The sequence below is a fragment of the Nomascus leucogenys genome, chromosome 4, assembly GCF_006542625.1.
Source record: "Nomascus leucogenys isolate Asia chromosome 4, Asia_NLE_v1, whole genome shotgun sequence".
Lineage (NCBI taxonomy): Eukaryota > Metazoa > Chordata > Mammalia > Primates > Hylobatidae > Nomascus > Nomascus leucogenys.
In genome coordinates, this window is record NC_044384.1 from 58,443,324 (window position 1) to 58,460,689 (window position 17,366).

Below are 17,366 nucleotides of genomic sequence, written 5' to 3' on the forward strand. Positions count from 1 at the left end.
CACTGCGCTCGGCCTAAACCATCAGTTTTCTGTGTGTTCTTTGCAAGATTCAACACAAGTCCACAAGTGTGCTCAATCATATTTTTTGAATTAAATTAATTTGCTTTTTTCCAATTACTCCTCCTGGGATATAGGCTTCAATATAACTAAAGGACGCTAATCATCAGGAGCTTCTCCCTTACATGTATAAGGTTGTTGTATATTAAATTAAATGCTTTTTTTTTTCCTTTATCCCATGTTGATCTCAATTTCAGGGATGATTTCTTTAAATCTTAAATTGAAGAAGAGTATAACTATTCACCTCTCAATTAGTTTGAACAAATACCTGATATCATATCTTTAATCCAGAAGTACATCACTAGATATGTCTAAGATAAGAAGCCCCTCCCCTCTTTCTGCTTTTGAGATGGAGTCTTCCTCTGTCACCTAGGCTGGAGTGCAGTGGCATAATCTTGGCTCACTGCAATCTCCACTTCCTGGGTTCAAGCAATTCTCCAGCCTCAGCCTCCGGAGTACCTGGGATTACAGGTGCCTGCCACCACACCCAGCTAATTTTTCTATTTTTAGTAGAGATGGGGTTTCACCACATTGGCCAGGTTGGTCTCGAACTCCCGACCTCAAGTGATCCACTCATCTCAGCCTCCCAGGGTGCTGAGTTTACAGGCGTGAGCCACCGCGCCCGGCCAAGAACCCTTTTCAGAAACATAACCACAGGCTGGGTACAGTGGCTCATGCTTGTAATCCTAACACTTTGGGAGGTCAAGATGGGAGGACTGCTTGAGGCCAAGAGTTTGAGACCAGCCTGGGTAATACAGTGAGACACTGTCTCTACAGAATATTTTAAAAATTAGCCAGGCATGGTGGTATGTGCGTGTAGCTCTGCTACTTGGGAGGGTGAGGTGGGAGGATTGTTTGAGCCCAGGAGTTTGAGGCTGCAGTGAGCCATGATTGCACCACTGCACTCCAGCATGGGCGTCAGACCCTGACTCAAAAAAACATAAAAATAAATAACTGTAATACCATTATTAAACCTTAAAAATTAATCATTTCCTTAAAATGATTTTTTTTTTTGAGACAGGGTCTTGCTCTGTCTCTCAAGCTGGAGTGTAGTGGCATAATCTCAGCTCACCGCAGCCTCGACCTCCTGGGTTTGCGCAGTCTTCCCACTTCAGCCTCCCGAGTAGCTGGGACTACAGACACATGCCACCATGCCTGGCTAACTTTTATACTTCTTGTGGAGATGGGGTTTCACCATGTTGCCCAGGCTGGTCTTGAACTCCTGGGCTCAAGTGATCCGCCCACCTCGGCCTCCCTAAGTGCTGGGATTACAGGTGTGAGCCACTGTGCCTGGCTAAAATGACATTTAAGGAAAATTATTTTAAACCTGTTTCTCTATTTCATGGTAGGAGAAAATAAAGGGCAGAGGCTATTGGTCCTTCTTCCTATCACTGGGGTGTGATCCCTTTTGGAAAGACTGAATTAGGACAGTTCTCTCTACACTCCAACAATATATTGAAATTTAATGTATAACAGGAGAACTATCTGGGGGATTAAAAAATTAATTAGTCTTGGCTGGGCATGGTGCCTCACACCTGTCATTCCAGGACTTTGAGAGGCCGAGGTGAGTGGATCAACTGAGGTTGGGAGTTCGAGACCAGCCTGCCCAACATGGTGAAACTCGGTCTCTATTAAAAAAACAAAAATTAACCAGGCATGGTGGTGGGCATCTGTAATCCCAGCTACTCTGGAGGCTGAGGCAGGAGAACTGCTTGAACCTGGGAGGTGGAGGTTGCAGTGAGCTGAGTTCGCACCATTGCACTCCAGCCTGGGTGACAGAGTGAGACTCTGCCTCAAAAAAAAATTAATTAAAAAAATAATTATTCTTTCCATTCATTCTCTTAGCAATTCCATTCTTTGTCAGAGCAACCCAGCAGCTACTTGGGTAGCCCACAGGCTCCCCTTGTAGTTTGGAGGCAAAGGAACTCTGGCAGCTCTGTTATCTCACCCCTACCTCAACTGCCCAATGAATGGCTGGAGCTGGCATGGAGAAGATACCAAGAAAGCAAAAGCTCAAAGTAATCTCTAGTGATAGAACACACTGAGTTAGTTCTCATAAGGCCGTGACTGCTGAAGACAAGAAGATTCAAGGACCTGAGCTTCCTGCTTGCAAGGAACAAACCAGTGCTTGAAGACAAGAGTGCAAAGTCAGAGAACTTACCTACTTCATGACAGAATAAAATGCACTGGGTTGAAAAATAAATGTTAGTTTTATGTAAGACATTTTTGGTGTTTTTTACTTAAACATGTTTATTTAAAAATATCCAGTGTGTTCGGTACTTTTAAATGAGGGATCCATTGCTTAATGGCTAATTTTTATTATTTCTATGAAGCTCACATTTCTTTTCTTTGATAGTATATTTAGCATACAGTTTATGGGTCATAGAAAATATTTTTCAATATTAGAGATTGGAGTAAAAACTATAAATCCCTGGATATATCCAATGTTGAGATGGGTAGTCTCAACACATTCACTGCTACTATGGAGTTATTTAAAGTAACAGTGCCATCATCCCATTTCATACAGAAGACTGTGAAAACTGATTTAAAACAAAAACCCAGTTGCTGGAGGAGCAAGAGAGTAATTAACAGTGATGCAGATCATCAGACTAAAACATGACAAAAAGGCCATCCAAGAGGACAATAAAATTTCCAGGTCTCAGGGTGAAATTAATCACATGAAGGCACAAAGGAAATCCAGGATATTGATGATGGCCTCAGATAACATCAACATTTTCTTTTTGAAAAATTATATAGGACAGATAATTTTGTATCTGCATGATACCTAAGAACCACCTAATCAAATTTATATAGGATACTATTCACAAGCCTTTAGTCTTATAATAATTGTAAATATATGGAACTTTTGGAAGATACAGAATTATGTTAGCTTTTTTTTTTTTTTTTTTTTGAGACAGAGTCTCGCTCTGTCCCCCAGGCTGGAGTGCAGTGGCACAATCTCCGCTCACTGCAACCTCCGCCTCCCGGGTTTAAGTGATTCTCCTGCCTCAGCCTCCTGAGTAGCTGGGATTATAGGCGTGTGCCAGCACACTCGGTTAATTTTTTGTATTTTTAGTAGAGACAGGGTTTCACTGTGTTAGCCATGATGGTCTCGATCTCCTGACCTTGTGATCCACTCGCCTGGGCCTCCCAAAGCGCTAGAATTACAGGTGTGAGCCACCGCACCCAGCCAGATTTTTGAACTCTTACATAAAGCATTATGTTAGATTTTGAATTCTTATGAATATGGTCTTAAGCCGTGACATATTTTGTTACAAGGTCCTACCCTCTGGGGAACTAAGAACATGAGAGTGTATCAGACAGCAGGCAAGAGACTCACCCCAGTATCCAGCTGTATCCAGTGAACCTCATTGCTAGAGCTAATGCGGGACTGTTGGGTCTGCAGAGTGTATGGGAAGGAGCTGACCTGGAGCACCAGGAGGTTGAAAGCTTCCAGAACTTCTCTGCAATTAATGATTCTATCAGCTAGCCCATGACTGGGTTCGCCATGTGACAAAGAGCCTGAAATGACACTGCAGAAAAATTGAAAGTTATATTAATACCTCATTTAACCAAGTAGATACAGAATCAGACACTAACATGGAGATACTGTTTTAGTTTTTATTTTTCTGTCTCTCTTCAATTGGGAGCAGAGAAGAAACAACTAAAATTTGACACAGAAGGGAAAAAAAATTTACATTCCTTCTTTTCAGACAGATTTCAGGAATATGTATTTTTTTTCCTTTTCAGTTTATTCCCAATATACCTCAAAGTGCAAACTCAGTCATTTAGGCCAGTGATATCTAAATCTGCAGTTGGGCCGGGCATGGTGGCTCACGTCTGTAATCCCAGCACTTTGGGAGGCCAAGGCAGATGGACCACCTGAGGTCAGGAGTTCAAGACCAGCCTGGCCAACATGGTGAAACCCCGTCTCTATTAAAAAAAAAAATACAAAAAAAATTAGCTGGGTGTGGTGGTGTGTGCCTGTAATCCTAGCTACTCAGGAGGCTAAGGCAGGAGAATTGCTTGAACCAGGAAGAGGAGGTGGCAGTGAGCAGAAATCACGCCACTGTGCTCCAGCCTGGGAACACAGCGAGACTGTTTCAAAAAAAAAAAATACCCAAAAACAACATAAAAAAAATTAAATTCAGAGAAGTTCCACCAACATGTATCCTCAGAAATATCACCCAAAACTTTCAAAGATGAGGTGTACGGGGTCAATGAGCTATTCCTGCTCATAGAGACTACCAAGACCTGAACAGATGTGGGCAAAATTTCTTTTCCTGCTCTCTCTCTCTCCCTTCCTTCCGTTCTTTGAAATCTAACAAGTTCTACAAGATCTTATTTACCTATGTATGGCTCTAGGTTTCAGATTGTGGAGTATTATCAAACACTTTCTGGCTTCTGAAAAAGAGCTTTGCAATTCTGACATTTCCCTACCACAAACCAAAAACTTCCAGATTCCTAACCTCAGCATCTCCTGGAGAAAAGAACATCCATAAATGCTTGATGATGTCTGAAATTTCTCTCCCCACTACATGGTGAGGACAAACCATGATATGTAACACACGATGACTATTTGCCACCCCCCACCCCTGCCGATTTGCTTTTTAATCCATAGAAGCAAAGATGCCCCCTACCAGATAATTAGTAGAATTTGATCTGGGAGCAAATATGGCTCCATATTTGACTCCTTTTTTTTTTTTTTTTTTTTTTGAGATGGAGTCTCTCTCTGTGTCACCCAGGCTGGAGTGCAGTGGCATAATCTCTGCTCACTGCAACCTCTGCCTCCTGGGTTCAAGTGATTCTCCTGCTTCAGCCTCCCGAGTAGCTGGGATCACAGGCATGTGCCACCACGCCCAGCTAATTTTTTTGTATTTTTGGTAGAGACGGGGTTTCACCATGTTGGCCAGGCTGGTCTTGAACTCTTGACCCCAAGTAATCCACCCACCTTGGCTTCTCAAAGTGCTGGGATTACAGGTGTGAGCCACCACACCCTGCCAACTTCTCTTTCATTAATAAGTTCATCCAGGCCAGGCACAGTGGCTCAAACCTGTAATCCCAGCACTTTGGGAGGCCAAGGCGGGTGGATCACGAGGTCAGGAGTTCAAAGCCAGCCTGGCTAAGATGGTGAAACCCTATCTCTACTAAAAATACAAAAATTAGCCAGATGTGTGGTAGGCGTTTGTAATCCCAGCTACTCGGGAGGCTGAGGCACAGAATTGCTTGAACCCAGGAGGTGGAGGTTGCAGTGAGCCGAGATCGCATCACTGCACTCCAGCCTGGGTGACAGAGCGAGACTCTATCTCAAAAATAAGTTCATCCAGTAAATATGATATTCTCTTGTTTAAACTGGGAAACTGGGGAAGGTTTCAGGTCATGAAAGTGGCATCTCTACTGCTTTTAAAGGCAAGAGGGAAGACAGAAGGGCAAGGAAAAGGAGAAATAGTGGGAGAGGAAGGAAAAGAAGCAAGGCCAAATGGAAAAGTGGGGTGGAGGCAGAGAGAGAAGCACATCTCCCTTCCAGGAGCTCATTCATCTTAACCTCCTTATTGCTGTCCTTTCTCTGATGAAGCTGAGTTCCACAAAGCTCTTAAAATTTTTTCAGGAATCTCTAAATTCATTCAGAGTGTAGTGACATGGTTTGGCTCTGTTTCCCCACCCAAATCTCATCTTGTAGCTCCCATAATTCCCATGTGTTGTGGGAGGGACCCGGTGGGAGATGATTGAATTATGGGGATGGGTCTTTCCCATGCTGGTCTTGTGATAGCGAAAGTCTCATGAGATCTGATAGAATTATAAGGGGGAGTTTCCCTGAATAAGCTGGCTGGAGAAATTTGCATAAGTAACAAGGAGCCGAATGTTAATCCCCAAGACAATGGGGGAAAATGTCTCCAGGGCATGTCAGAGGTCTTCATGGCAGCCCCCTCCCATCCACAGAGGCCTAGGAGGAAAAAGTGGTTTTGTGGGCCAGGAGGGAAAAGTGGTTTTGTGGGGCGGGCCCTGTGCTGTGTGCAGCCTAGGGACTTGGAGCCCTGTGTCCCAGCTGCTCCAGCCATGACTAAAAGGGTCCAATGTAATGTACAGCTTGGGCTGTTGCTTCAGAGGGTGGAAGCCCCAAGCCTTGGCAGTTTCCACATGGTGTTGAGCCTGTGGGTGCACAGAAGTCAAGAACTGAGGTTTGGGAGCCTCTGCCTAGATTTCAGAAGATGTATGGAAAGGGCTGGAAGCCCAGGCAAAAGTTTGCTGCAGGGGTGGGGCCCTCATGGAGAACCTCTGCTAGGGCAGTGTGGAAGGGAAACGTAGGGTCAGACCCACCACACAGAGTTCCTACTGGGGCCTGTAGCCTCTTTGTTTTAGCCAATTTCTCCCATTTGTAATGGCCGTATTTATCCAATGCCTGTACCCCCATTGTATCTAGGAAGTAACTAACTTGCTTTTGATTTTACAGGCTCATAGGCAGAAGGGACTTGCCTTGTCTGAGATGAGACTTTGGACTTGGATTTTTGGGTTAATGCTGAAAAGAGTTGAGACTTTGGGAGACTGTTGAGAAGGCATAATTGGTTTTGAAATGTGAAGATAGGAGATTTGGGAGGGGCCAGGGGCAGAAAGATATGGTTTGGCTCTGTATCCCTACCCAAATCTCATCTTGTAGCTCCCATAATTCCCACGTGTTGTGGGAGGGACCCAGTGGGAGATGACTGAATTATGGGGGCGGGTCTTTCCCGTGCTGTTCTTGTGACAGTAAGTCTCATGAGATCTGATGATATTATCAGAGGTTTCTGCTTTTACATCTTCCTCATTCTCTCTTTGCCTGCCGCCATCCATGTAAGATGTGACTTGCTCCTCCTTGCCTTATGCCATGATTGTGAGGCTTCCCCAGCTATGAGGAGCTATGAGTCCAATGAAACCTCTTTCTTTTGTAAATTTTCCCAGTCTCGGGTATGTCCTTATCAGCAACATGAAAATGGACTAATAAATGTAGTTAACATAAGACCAACATGAAATCGATGAGAAAAGTCGAGGGAGCAAGAAAAGGGTAGGAAAAAGTTACCAGTAAGAAGATGGCAAACATTAGGGTCCCTGGGCTTTGGAATCACCTTTAACACATTTTCTTTTCTTTCTTTTTTTTTTTTTTTTTTTGAGACAAAGTCTCACTCTGTCACCCAGACAGGAGTGCAGTGGTGTGATCTTGGCTCACTGCAACCTCCAGCGCCTGAGTTCAAACAATTCTCCTGCCTCAGCCTCCCAAGTAACTGGGATTACAGGCATGCACTACCAGGCCCAGCTAATTTTTGTACTTTTAGTAGAGATGGGGTTTCACCATGTTGGCCAGGCTGGTCTCTAACTCCTGACCTCAAGTGATCCACCCACCTCAGACTCCCAAAGTGTTGGGATTACAGGTGTGAGCCACCGCACCCGGCCATCTTTAACACATTTCATTAGGTAATAATTATTCCTGTAGAAGGGAGACTCCATTTGCTCACTCTGAACCAATCACCTCGTTAGTTCCACATGGGAGTTGTCATGAACTAGCACAAACAGTGTGTACGGGTTCTGTTTCACTCTCCTCATAAAAACTTCAAACTTGGTTTGAATCTCATTGTCTAGACGAACAACATATTTTTCTGCTCTCTGATGGGCTGTCCCATTTTCCTCCAGACCCAAGTCTACAAGGACACCTGCCAAGAAGAAAAAAGTTCATCTTTTAACACACTTTTACACATACACACACACACAGGAGATAGACTTGAGTTCATTGTCAGCTGACACTGGGTACCAACTGTATGAAGAGATTTACAGAGCAGATATTTTTTCTTTTTTATGTTCCCCATCACAGTATGAGGAGGAAATATCAGATATCCTTTTCTTTGTAACACTGACGCTCACCTCCCATCCCTGACACAAATACAGGGAACATTCTGGTACATGAGATAAAAGCAGCTGAGTGTATGAGACCTTTGCTTCATTAAATTCTATTTGTATATAACATGCTGCTGCTAATGGCTTCAACAGGCCACCTGGAAAAAAATTAAGCTTTGGGCTACAGCTCTTGACCAAATTAATATAAGCCTTCTTTACCCTAAATTCGGCAACAAACCATATACAAGAAAAAAAACCAATATAATGTTCAAAGATACCACGTTAGACTGTGAGCCTTTTATGGTAGTGTTTTACTCATTTTTATACAGTGACCATCTTGCATAGTATTTAGAGCACTGGCAGACCTCAATGAATGTCGGATTTATGTACCAACTTAATAAACTGAACTGAATTAGTCATGATTGCTATATTCTCAAAATGTTAGAAACTATGAAACTTTAATACTGTATCATTATCTCTGTCTATAATAAAATTACTTCTACACACATCTAAAGTAGTTCTAGGCACATAAAACTGTTGTTGAGATAATTGATTAAAAGAAGAAATCTTCCTTTAAATGAAGAGACTTTTATGAATTATATTGACTTAATTTTATCTGTCTTTTCTTTTAATATAAATGCAGCTCAATGAACAATTACACACAATTAGCATCTAGAATCTGTAATACTAACAGGCCTAAATGGTATAACAGAAAAAAAAGTTTTACCATATGAAAAATTCTTTATACCAGAAAAGGCGGAGAGAAAGGTAATTTTGCTTTCAAACACTGTTCATTAGGAGCCTTTACTCACCGATTGTTTTCAATTCCCACCCAAATGTAGTCAAATTTTGTTGTGAATATTTCCAAAAGCAATCAATCAAACATTTAATTTGGCAGGTACTGTGATTTTTTTGAAAGTGGATTGTGGCCGGGTGTGGTGGCTCATGCCTGTAATCCCAGCACTTTGGGAAGCTAAGACAGGCAGATCACTTGAGGCCAGGAGTTCCAGACCAGCCTGGGCAACATAGTGAGACCTTATCTCTATAAAAAATACCAACATTAGCCGGGTGTGGTGGTGCACACCTGTAGTCCCAGCTACTCAGAAGGCTGAGGAGAATTGCTTCAACCCAGGAGGCCGAGGTTGCAGTGTGCCGAGATCACACCACTGCACTCCAGCCTGGGCAATACAGTGAGACTGTTAAAAAAAAAATTAAAAAAGAAACACAAGACAGGAAAAAACTCATTCAACCTTCGATAGCTATTTATTGATCATCTACTATGTGCCATGCCACTTACTGTGCTAGGTCTGGGGATACAGAGAGGAACAGGACTAAGATCTAAATCTCATGGAGTTTATGATGGAGAAGACAGAAAATTCTGATGAGTGCCATGATGGAGACGAGGTACTATGAGGTAGGTAGAGGAAGCTGGTAGAGGCATTAGAGAAAAGACCTACTTAACCTCTAAAGTGTCTGTTTCCTTATCTGTAAAATAGGGAGTGCAGTACCAGTTGCAAATTAGTCTGTATTTCCTGTTTATCCTTAGGAAATAAGCAGCATGAGTTAAGGCATCCTAAAAAGATCATAAATAATTCATAAAGAGGATAAAATATACTGTATTGATAATTAAGAGTTTGCTGCCTTTCAAAACAAATGAAATAAAGACTGATTGTGACTTTTTGGCTAAGGTCCAGTGTAAAGATGACTGTATATCTTTGACAGGTCAATTCCATACATTCCCTTACTGGAAAAACAAAGTTCCAGAAATCTAAGAGGTTGTTTTCTTGGATATAACATGGTATATTAGTCCATAACTATACAGGGTGCTGGCTCTGTCCTCAGCAGGCACATCAGAGCTACTTGATTGTTTTATTTGTAGCTGGGCATTTTTAGTAGATCATCCCTACTTTTAAACTGTGTTATAGACTTGCTTTTATTTTTAAGTTTGTTTTTTTTCCTCATAATGAAAGTGATAGATACTTATTTTGGAAAAACTGGAAAGTATAGACATACATTTAAAAATAAAAATGTATCCATAATTCTTTAATTCACTGCTTCCATTTTTGTGCTTTCTTTCCTGTTTTTTTTTTCTATGCATATTGTGCAGCCTGACTCACATTTTGTAATTGTATATCCTGAGATATATATATATATATTTGGCTTATAACTACAAAGAAAGAAACAAAACAAGTAAGAACAAAACTATCATTGTTTACTAATAATATGTCTGTCTTGAAAACACAAAATAATCTATGAATGAATCAATAAGAATTTAGTTGATAGATTCAAAATCAATTGACAAAGATCAGTTGCATTTCTGTACACAAGCAGTAGTTAGGAAGTGCGCTTGAAAAAAAATTAACAGTAAGTTCAAAAAATATTATGTATCTAGGAATAAATCTTACAAAAGGTATATAAGATCTTCATGGAGAAAATGATGAAACTATTAATTACGTTAAAAATGACCTAAATAGAGCTACATCATAAAATAAAGTTAAAATTAAATTTTCCTCAAACTTATCTAGAGATTCAATGTAATTCCAATAAAATTACCTTTTTAAAAAAATTTAAAGAGACAAGAGTCTTGTTCTGTCACCCATGCTGAGTGTAGTCGTATGATCACATCTCACTGTGGCCTTGAGCTACTGGGCTCCAGCTATCCTCCTGCCGCAGTGTCCTGAGTAGCGGGGCCTGCAGGCATGTGCTAGCATGCCTGGCTAAGATTTTTTTTTTTTTTTTTTTATAGAAATGGGGGTCTCACTATGTTGCCCATGCTGGTCTCAAACCCCTGGCCTCAAGCAATCCTCCAGTTCTGGCCTCTCAAAGCACTGGGATTATAGGCATGATCCTGGCCCAACAGGTTTTTTTAATTTTACTTGAAAAAATGTTTTTAAAATGTATATGGCCGAGCAAAGAACCAAAAAGAGTCAAGATAGTTCTGAAGTAGAAAACATGGGAGAGGTTTGTCTCACTGGAAATTAAGAATTTCTTTGTTAATAAGACAGTGGTTTGGGCACAGAGGTATGAGTTAGTAATTGTGTAATTACCAGAAAAAAAGTCAAAGAAGTGAATATATTGTAGATAATGAGAACTAGGTTTCTTCCTGTCAGAGAAAGAAGTTACAAATAACTCATATTTTTAAACATAGATAGGTAGATATAGAAATAAAGAGGTATATGTGTGCATTCATGGGTTAATATACATACATATAATTTCCTAGCTCTGTCTGCTGAGTGGACTTAGGCACAATGACATCCTAGTAGCAATGGGCACACTTAACGCCCACATTTTGATTTCTAAATGCCATTCTTCAATACAAGGAATCAGGTTTCTTGGAAAAAAGGTTAATCCCAGTGTTGAGGCAGAACAATAAAAGTAACCCTCGAATGTCTTACGGTTTCAGAAAGTAAGAAAACAGTATGTGAAAATGGATGATAATATGTTAAAAAAAAAAACACAAGAGCCTGCCTGAAGGAGCCTCCAATGGCCAATGCTGGAAAATTTGAGCAAAATAATAATGATCAGCACTATAGTGTTGGAAATAACCCATAGAATAAAATAAAAATGACCTGTATTTATAAATACATACATAAATGAGGAGGAACAGTTTTTCCTTACAGAATTTAATTAACAAACTCCTACTAGTAAATGTAGGGAAAAAATGACAGAAAATCATCAACTTGGAAATACTACAATAAATTGCAGGCAAGATCCACTAATGGATGCAAAAATTAGTGGTTGAAAGTTTGATGAAAACAGGATATGACCATTGCTCAAAATATTTCCACAAGATTTTAAATCACTTCCAAAGAAGAAACTAGTAACTTTACAATGCAGAAACTTGGCAGACGTACCTTAATCAAGTGATCAAGATTAACATCACCAATAATAAAACATCAACCTCATGTACTCCCTGACATGATGCAATGAGGACACGTATCACTTTTGTGGTTTTCTTGCCCAAAACTCAAAACCTCAATTTAATTGTGAGAAAACTCAAACATTCCCTACACAAAACAATTGATTAGTATTCACTTAAGGTCATGAAAAGCCAGGAAAGACTGAAGAAATGGTGATAGATTGGAAGAGATGAAGAGGACATAACTGAATGCAATGTGTGAACCTGGACCGGAACCTGGAACAGGAAAAACGACACGAAGAGAAAGATTGGTGAGATCTTTCATTAACAATATCATTCTGGAATTGATTTCCTGCTCTGATAATTGTATTATAGTTAGGTAAGTTGTTAACTTTAAGGGAAATTGAGTGAAGAGTTCAGCGAACTCTATGATTTTTTTAACAGCTTTAGTGATTGATATAAGCAGGTATTCACATATAATTTACCTATTTATAATGTATAATTCAATGGCTTTTAGTATATATTCATGGAGTTGGACAACAGTCACCACAATTTTAAAACATTTTCATCACCTCCTAAGGAAACTCCATACATTTAACCCCTCAATTCTTCCCTCAACACCCCCATCCCTAGGCAATCACAGTCTACTTTGTGTCTCTATAGACTGGCTTATTCTAGACATTTCATGCAAGTGGAATCGTACAAGATGCAATCTTGTGTGATTGGCTTCTTTCACTTAGAATAATGTTTTCAAGTTTCATCCATGTTGTGGTATGCATCAATACTTTATTTCTCTTTATTGTTAATATTACATTGTATGGATATACCACATTTTATTTATCCACTCATCACTTGGTGGATATTTGGGTTTTTCTGCTTTTTTGGTGTTATGAATAATGTTGCTATGAACATTTGTGTACAGGTTTTTGCATGCACATATATTTTCACTTCTCTCTCATTTCATATCTTTTTTTTTTTTTTTTTTTGAGACAGAGTCTCACTCTGTCACCCAGGCTGGAGTGCAGTGGCATGATCTCGGCTCACTGCGAGCTCCACCTCCCAGGTTCATGCCATTGTCCTGCCTCAGCCTCCTGAGTAGCTGGGACTACAGGCGCGTGCCACCAAGCCCGGCTAATTTTTTTGCATTTTTAGTAGAGACAGGGTTTCACTGTGTTAGCCAGGATGCTCTCAGTCTCCTGACCTTGTGATCTGCCCGCCTCAGCCTCCCAAAGTGCTGGGATTACAGGCGTGAGCCATGGCGCCCGGCTCATTTCATATCTTGGAGTGGAATTGCTGGATCATAGAGTAACTCTATATTTAATCATTTGGACAACGACTAGACTGTTTTCTAAAGTGGCTGTACCGTTTTAAATTCCTAACAGCAGTGTCCGAGGTTCCAATTTCTCCACATATTCGACAATTCTTACTACTTCTCTTTTATGGGTCATCCTAGTGGGGTGTGTAGTAGTCTCTCCTTGTGGTTTTGATACGCGTTTCTCCAATGGTTAATGAGGAATATCTTTTCATGTGTTCATTGGCCATTCATGTATCTCCTTTGGACAGATGCCTATTCAGATCCTTCATCCATATCTTAATTAAACAATTTGTCTTTTTATTATTGAGTTGTAACAGGTCCTTGAATATTGTAGATATAGTCCTGTATCAGATAAATGATTTCCAAATAGTTTCTTCCATTCTGTGGCTTGTCTTTTCACTTTCTTGATGATGTCCTTTGAAGTACAAATATTTAGAATTTTGATGATTGTCCAGTTTATGTATAAAAGTTTATGCTTTTGGTGTCATATATAAGAAATAATTATTAGTATTCCAAGGTCACAAACATTTATACCCATTTTCTTCTAAGAATTTTGTAATTGTAACTCTTACATTTAGGTCTTTGATCCATTTTGAGTTATTTTTTGTATGTGAGGTAGAGGTCAAACTTTATTCTTTTGCATGTGGATATTCAGTTGTCCCAGCATCATTCGTTGAAAAGACTATTCTTTCTCTGTTAAACTGTCTTGGCACCCTTGTCAAAATTGAATTGATTGTAAATGGGAGGTTTATTTCTGGAATCTCAATACCATCTTGTTTATCTATATGTTTATCATTTTGTCATCACCACACTATCTTGAGTACAGTAGCTTATATAGTTTACTGTAGCTTAAAATGGGGAAGTGAGAGTCTTCCAACTTTATTCTTTTTCAATAATGTTCTGAGTATGCTGGGTCCTCAAATTTCCACATGAATTTTAGGATCAGCTTGTAAATTTCTGCAAAGAAGCCAGCTGGGATTTTGGTAGGGGATGCATTGAATCTGTAGACCAATTTGGGGGAATATGGTCATCTTAAAAATATTAATATATCTTTAATTTTATAAATATAAATGTCTTCATTTATTTAGGTCTTCTTTAATTTCATTCAGCAATGCTTCATTATTTCAAGGCATAAGCTTTGCACTTCTTCTGTCAAATTCATTCCTATGTATTTTTTTGATATTCTTGTAATTAAAATTTTCTTAATTTCATTTTCAGATCCCTTGTACTATGTTTGCAACTTGTTTATGTCTAAAATTATTTTAAAATAAAAAAATTTTAAGGAGGTATGTGCATACCAAATATTTACTGAAGCACATACATTGCAGGTGGGAGTGTAAATATAATCACTTTGGAAAAAATTTAGCATTCTTTGGCAAAATTTAAAATGTTCATAACCTGTGCTCCAACAATTCTATTCCCAGAGAAACTCTTAATATGTGTAAGAGCACTGTTTGAAGGAATCAAAAAACTAGAAACATTACAAATGTACATCAGTAGTAGAATTGTGCTTTTTAAAAGACATGTGATGTATTTTTACAAAAGAATACTAAAAATCAGTAAAATGAATGAATTACAGCTACAAACAACAGCAGGAAAAACGTCAGGGACGTAACATTAAGCATAAAAAATAAATCACAGGAGAATACGTAGAATGTATTTCTACTTAGGTTTAAAGTATATGAAATTAAGCACATATGGTTTAGAAGTTAAGGCATTATGGTAAAACTATAAATAAAAGCAAGGGAATGATAAACACAAAATTCAGTGTAATGGTTACCTTTGAAAAGGGAGGGACATTAGCATCAAGGAGGCGCACTAGGGAGGAATAGTCTTCCATGTTCCTTATTTTGGTGGGTAATGAGTACTCATTCCATTGTGATTTTTAAAACATCCCTTATAAATTTGATCTATTCAATAATTAAAACTTCTTAAAAAGGGGGAATGTTAATTACCTATCTATGTTTTAGAAACTATTTGAGGACAATAATAACTCTATGGCATTCCATCTGACAGACACATCATCAATGAAAAGCAACTATTTTAACTTCACATTCTATTTTGACCACTACAGAAATGGAAAGACTAGTGCAATAAATACCTGTATTCTCTTCAATTAGATTAATCAGTTGTTAAAATATTTTGCTACATTTGCTTTTTCTTTGTTACTTTTTATTTATTGTTGTGTTTTTGCTAAATAATTTGGAAATAAGTAACATGTATCACAATACTTTACCCTTAAATCCTTCAACATGCTCTTCCTAAGAGCAAAGGCATTCTCCTGTATAACTACAATATCATTATTACATCTATGGAACTGAACCAACATCAGTATAATATTCTTTAATACACAGCCCATATTCGAGTTTCAGTAATTGTCCCGGAGCTGTGTTTTAATTTTTTATATTTTACTCAAGTATCCAATTAAGAATTAAGCATGGGTTTTGGGGCTGGGGAGATTAGGTTTGTTAAAGGACACAAAATTTCAGTTAGACAGGAGGAAAAGTTCAGGGAATTGATTGTACAACATGGTAATTATAGTTAATAATAATATATTTTATACTTGAAAATTGCTAAGAGAGTAGATTTTAAATGTTCTTCACCACAAACAAATAATGAGTATGTGAGGTAATGGATATGTTCATTAGTTTGATTTAGCCATTCCATAATGTTTACTTAACATGTCATGTTCTATATCAAAAATATATACAATCTTTGTCCATTAAAAAATAAATGAGTGAAGTATTATACTTGGTTGTCATGTCTCTTTATTCTCCATGTTTAAAATAACCAAACAGCCTCCCTGATTTTTCTTTTTAATCTTTCATGACGTTATTTTTTAAAATTCAAGCTAATTGTTTTGTAAGATGCCACACCATCTGGATCTGTCTGGAAGCTTCCTTGTGATCAGACTCAGGTTGAACAGTTTTGGCAATTATACCTCATAGGTGACATTGTGTGCTTTTCTGCACATAATATCAGTTTGTCCCATAACTGGAGATGCCAAATTTTGATTACTTGGTTATGGCAGTGTCTACTGCCAGATCTCTCCATTGTAGAGATACCTTTCCCTCTTTGTTAGCTTTTAATCCATGGGATGATACTTTGAGACTTTCTGAATATTTGTTCCCTGATTTTTTTTTTTTTTTTTGAGATGGAGTCTCTCTCTGTCCCCAGGCTAGAGTGCAGTGGCGCGATCTCGGCTCACTGCAACCTCTGTCTGCCTCTTGGATTCAAGTGATTCTTCTGCCTCAGCCTCCTGAGTAGCTGGGATTGCAGGCATGTGCCACTACGCCCAGCTAATGTTTGTATTTTTAGTAGAGATGGGGTTTCACCATATTGACCAGGATAGTCTCGATCTCTTGACCTCGTGATCTGCCCCCCTCGGCCTCTCAAAGTGCTGTGATTACAGGCGTGAGCCACCACGCCCAGCCCCCTAATGACATTTTATTCAATGACTTTAGTATCCATCTTTGTCAGAATCAATAATTACACACTGGTACGACAAAGTGGGGATTTTCTAATTCCATCATTTTTTCCTGCATTTATTAACTGGTACTCTTCTGTACAGAAGGCATTCCCCTAACCTCTCACTTCTCCTGCTCCTTTTATTTTTCAGTATTGCTCTGGACTCATGGGTTTTAAAAAATTTTTCAATAGGTTGCAATCCATTGCTATCATTCCTTGTGATGCTCAAAATTTCCAAATTTAGCCATAAATCCCCTCAAGCAGGCTGCTATGTCCTTTTGGCATGCTCCAATCAATCTTTGCACTTTCTCACTTTCTGGCACAACAAAATATTCCAGAAATGTTTCCACCTCAGAGCTGGGACAGTGGGGAATGGTGTTAAAAGCCCAAACCTAAATGCTCCATGTGCTCACAGATAGGAGTTTGAGACCAGCCTGAGCAACGTGGTGAGATCTTGTATCTAAAAAAAATTAGCCAAGTGTGGTGGCATGTGCCTGTAGTTCCAAATACTTGGGAGGCTGAGGTGGGAGGATTACCTGAGCCTGGGAGTTCGAGGCTGGAATGGGGCATGATCATGCCACCGCACTCCAACCTGGGCAACAGAGTGAGACCCTGTCTTTAAGTGGACAGGAGGATTTTTCTTTTTTCAAATTATGACTTCACCCTTTTATCACCAATTTAAACCTAAAATGAATATTTCTTATTTTCCCATTTCACATTTGAAGTTCCCATCTTTCATTTGAGAACCCTGGTTTTCAACATTAAACTATTGCCGGGCGCGGTGGCTCACGCCTGTAATCCCAG

At 39.3% G+C, this 17,366-nt stretch overlaps 1 protein-coding gene across 1 annotated transcript in view; it reads right to left on the reverse strand.

Annotated features, from left to right (window-relative positions):
• The window catches only part of GREB1L (GREB1 like retinoic acid receptor coactivator), a 296,713-nt gene that overhangs the window by 44,078 nt on the left and 235,269 nt on the right, over positions 1 to 17,366 (reverse strand). The window contains exons 16-17 of the mRNA XM_030810667.1: positions 7,559 to 7,739; positions 3,398 to 3,590 (exon numbers count right to left, since the gene is read on the reverse strand). Of these exons, the coding sequence (XP_030666527.1) occupies positions 3,398 to 3,590; positions 7,559 to 7,739 (374 nt within the window). The remainder of the gene's footprint in view (positions 1 to 3,397; positions 3,591 to 7,558; positions 7,740 to 17,366) is intronic.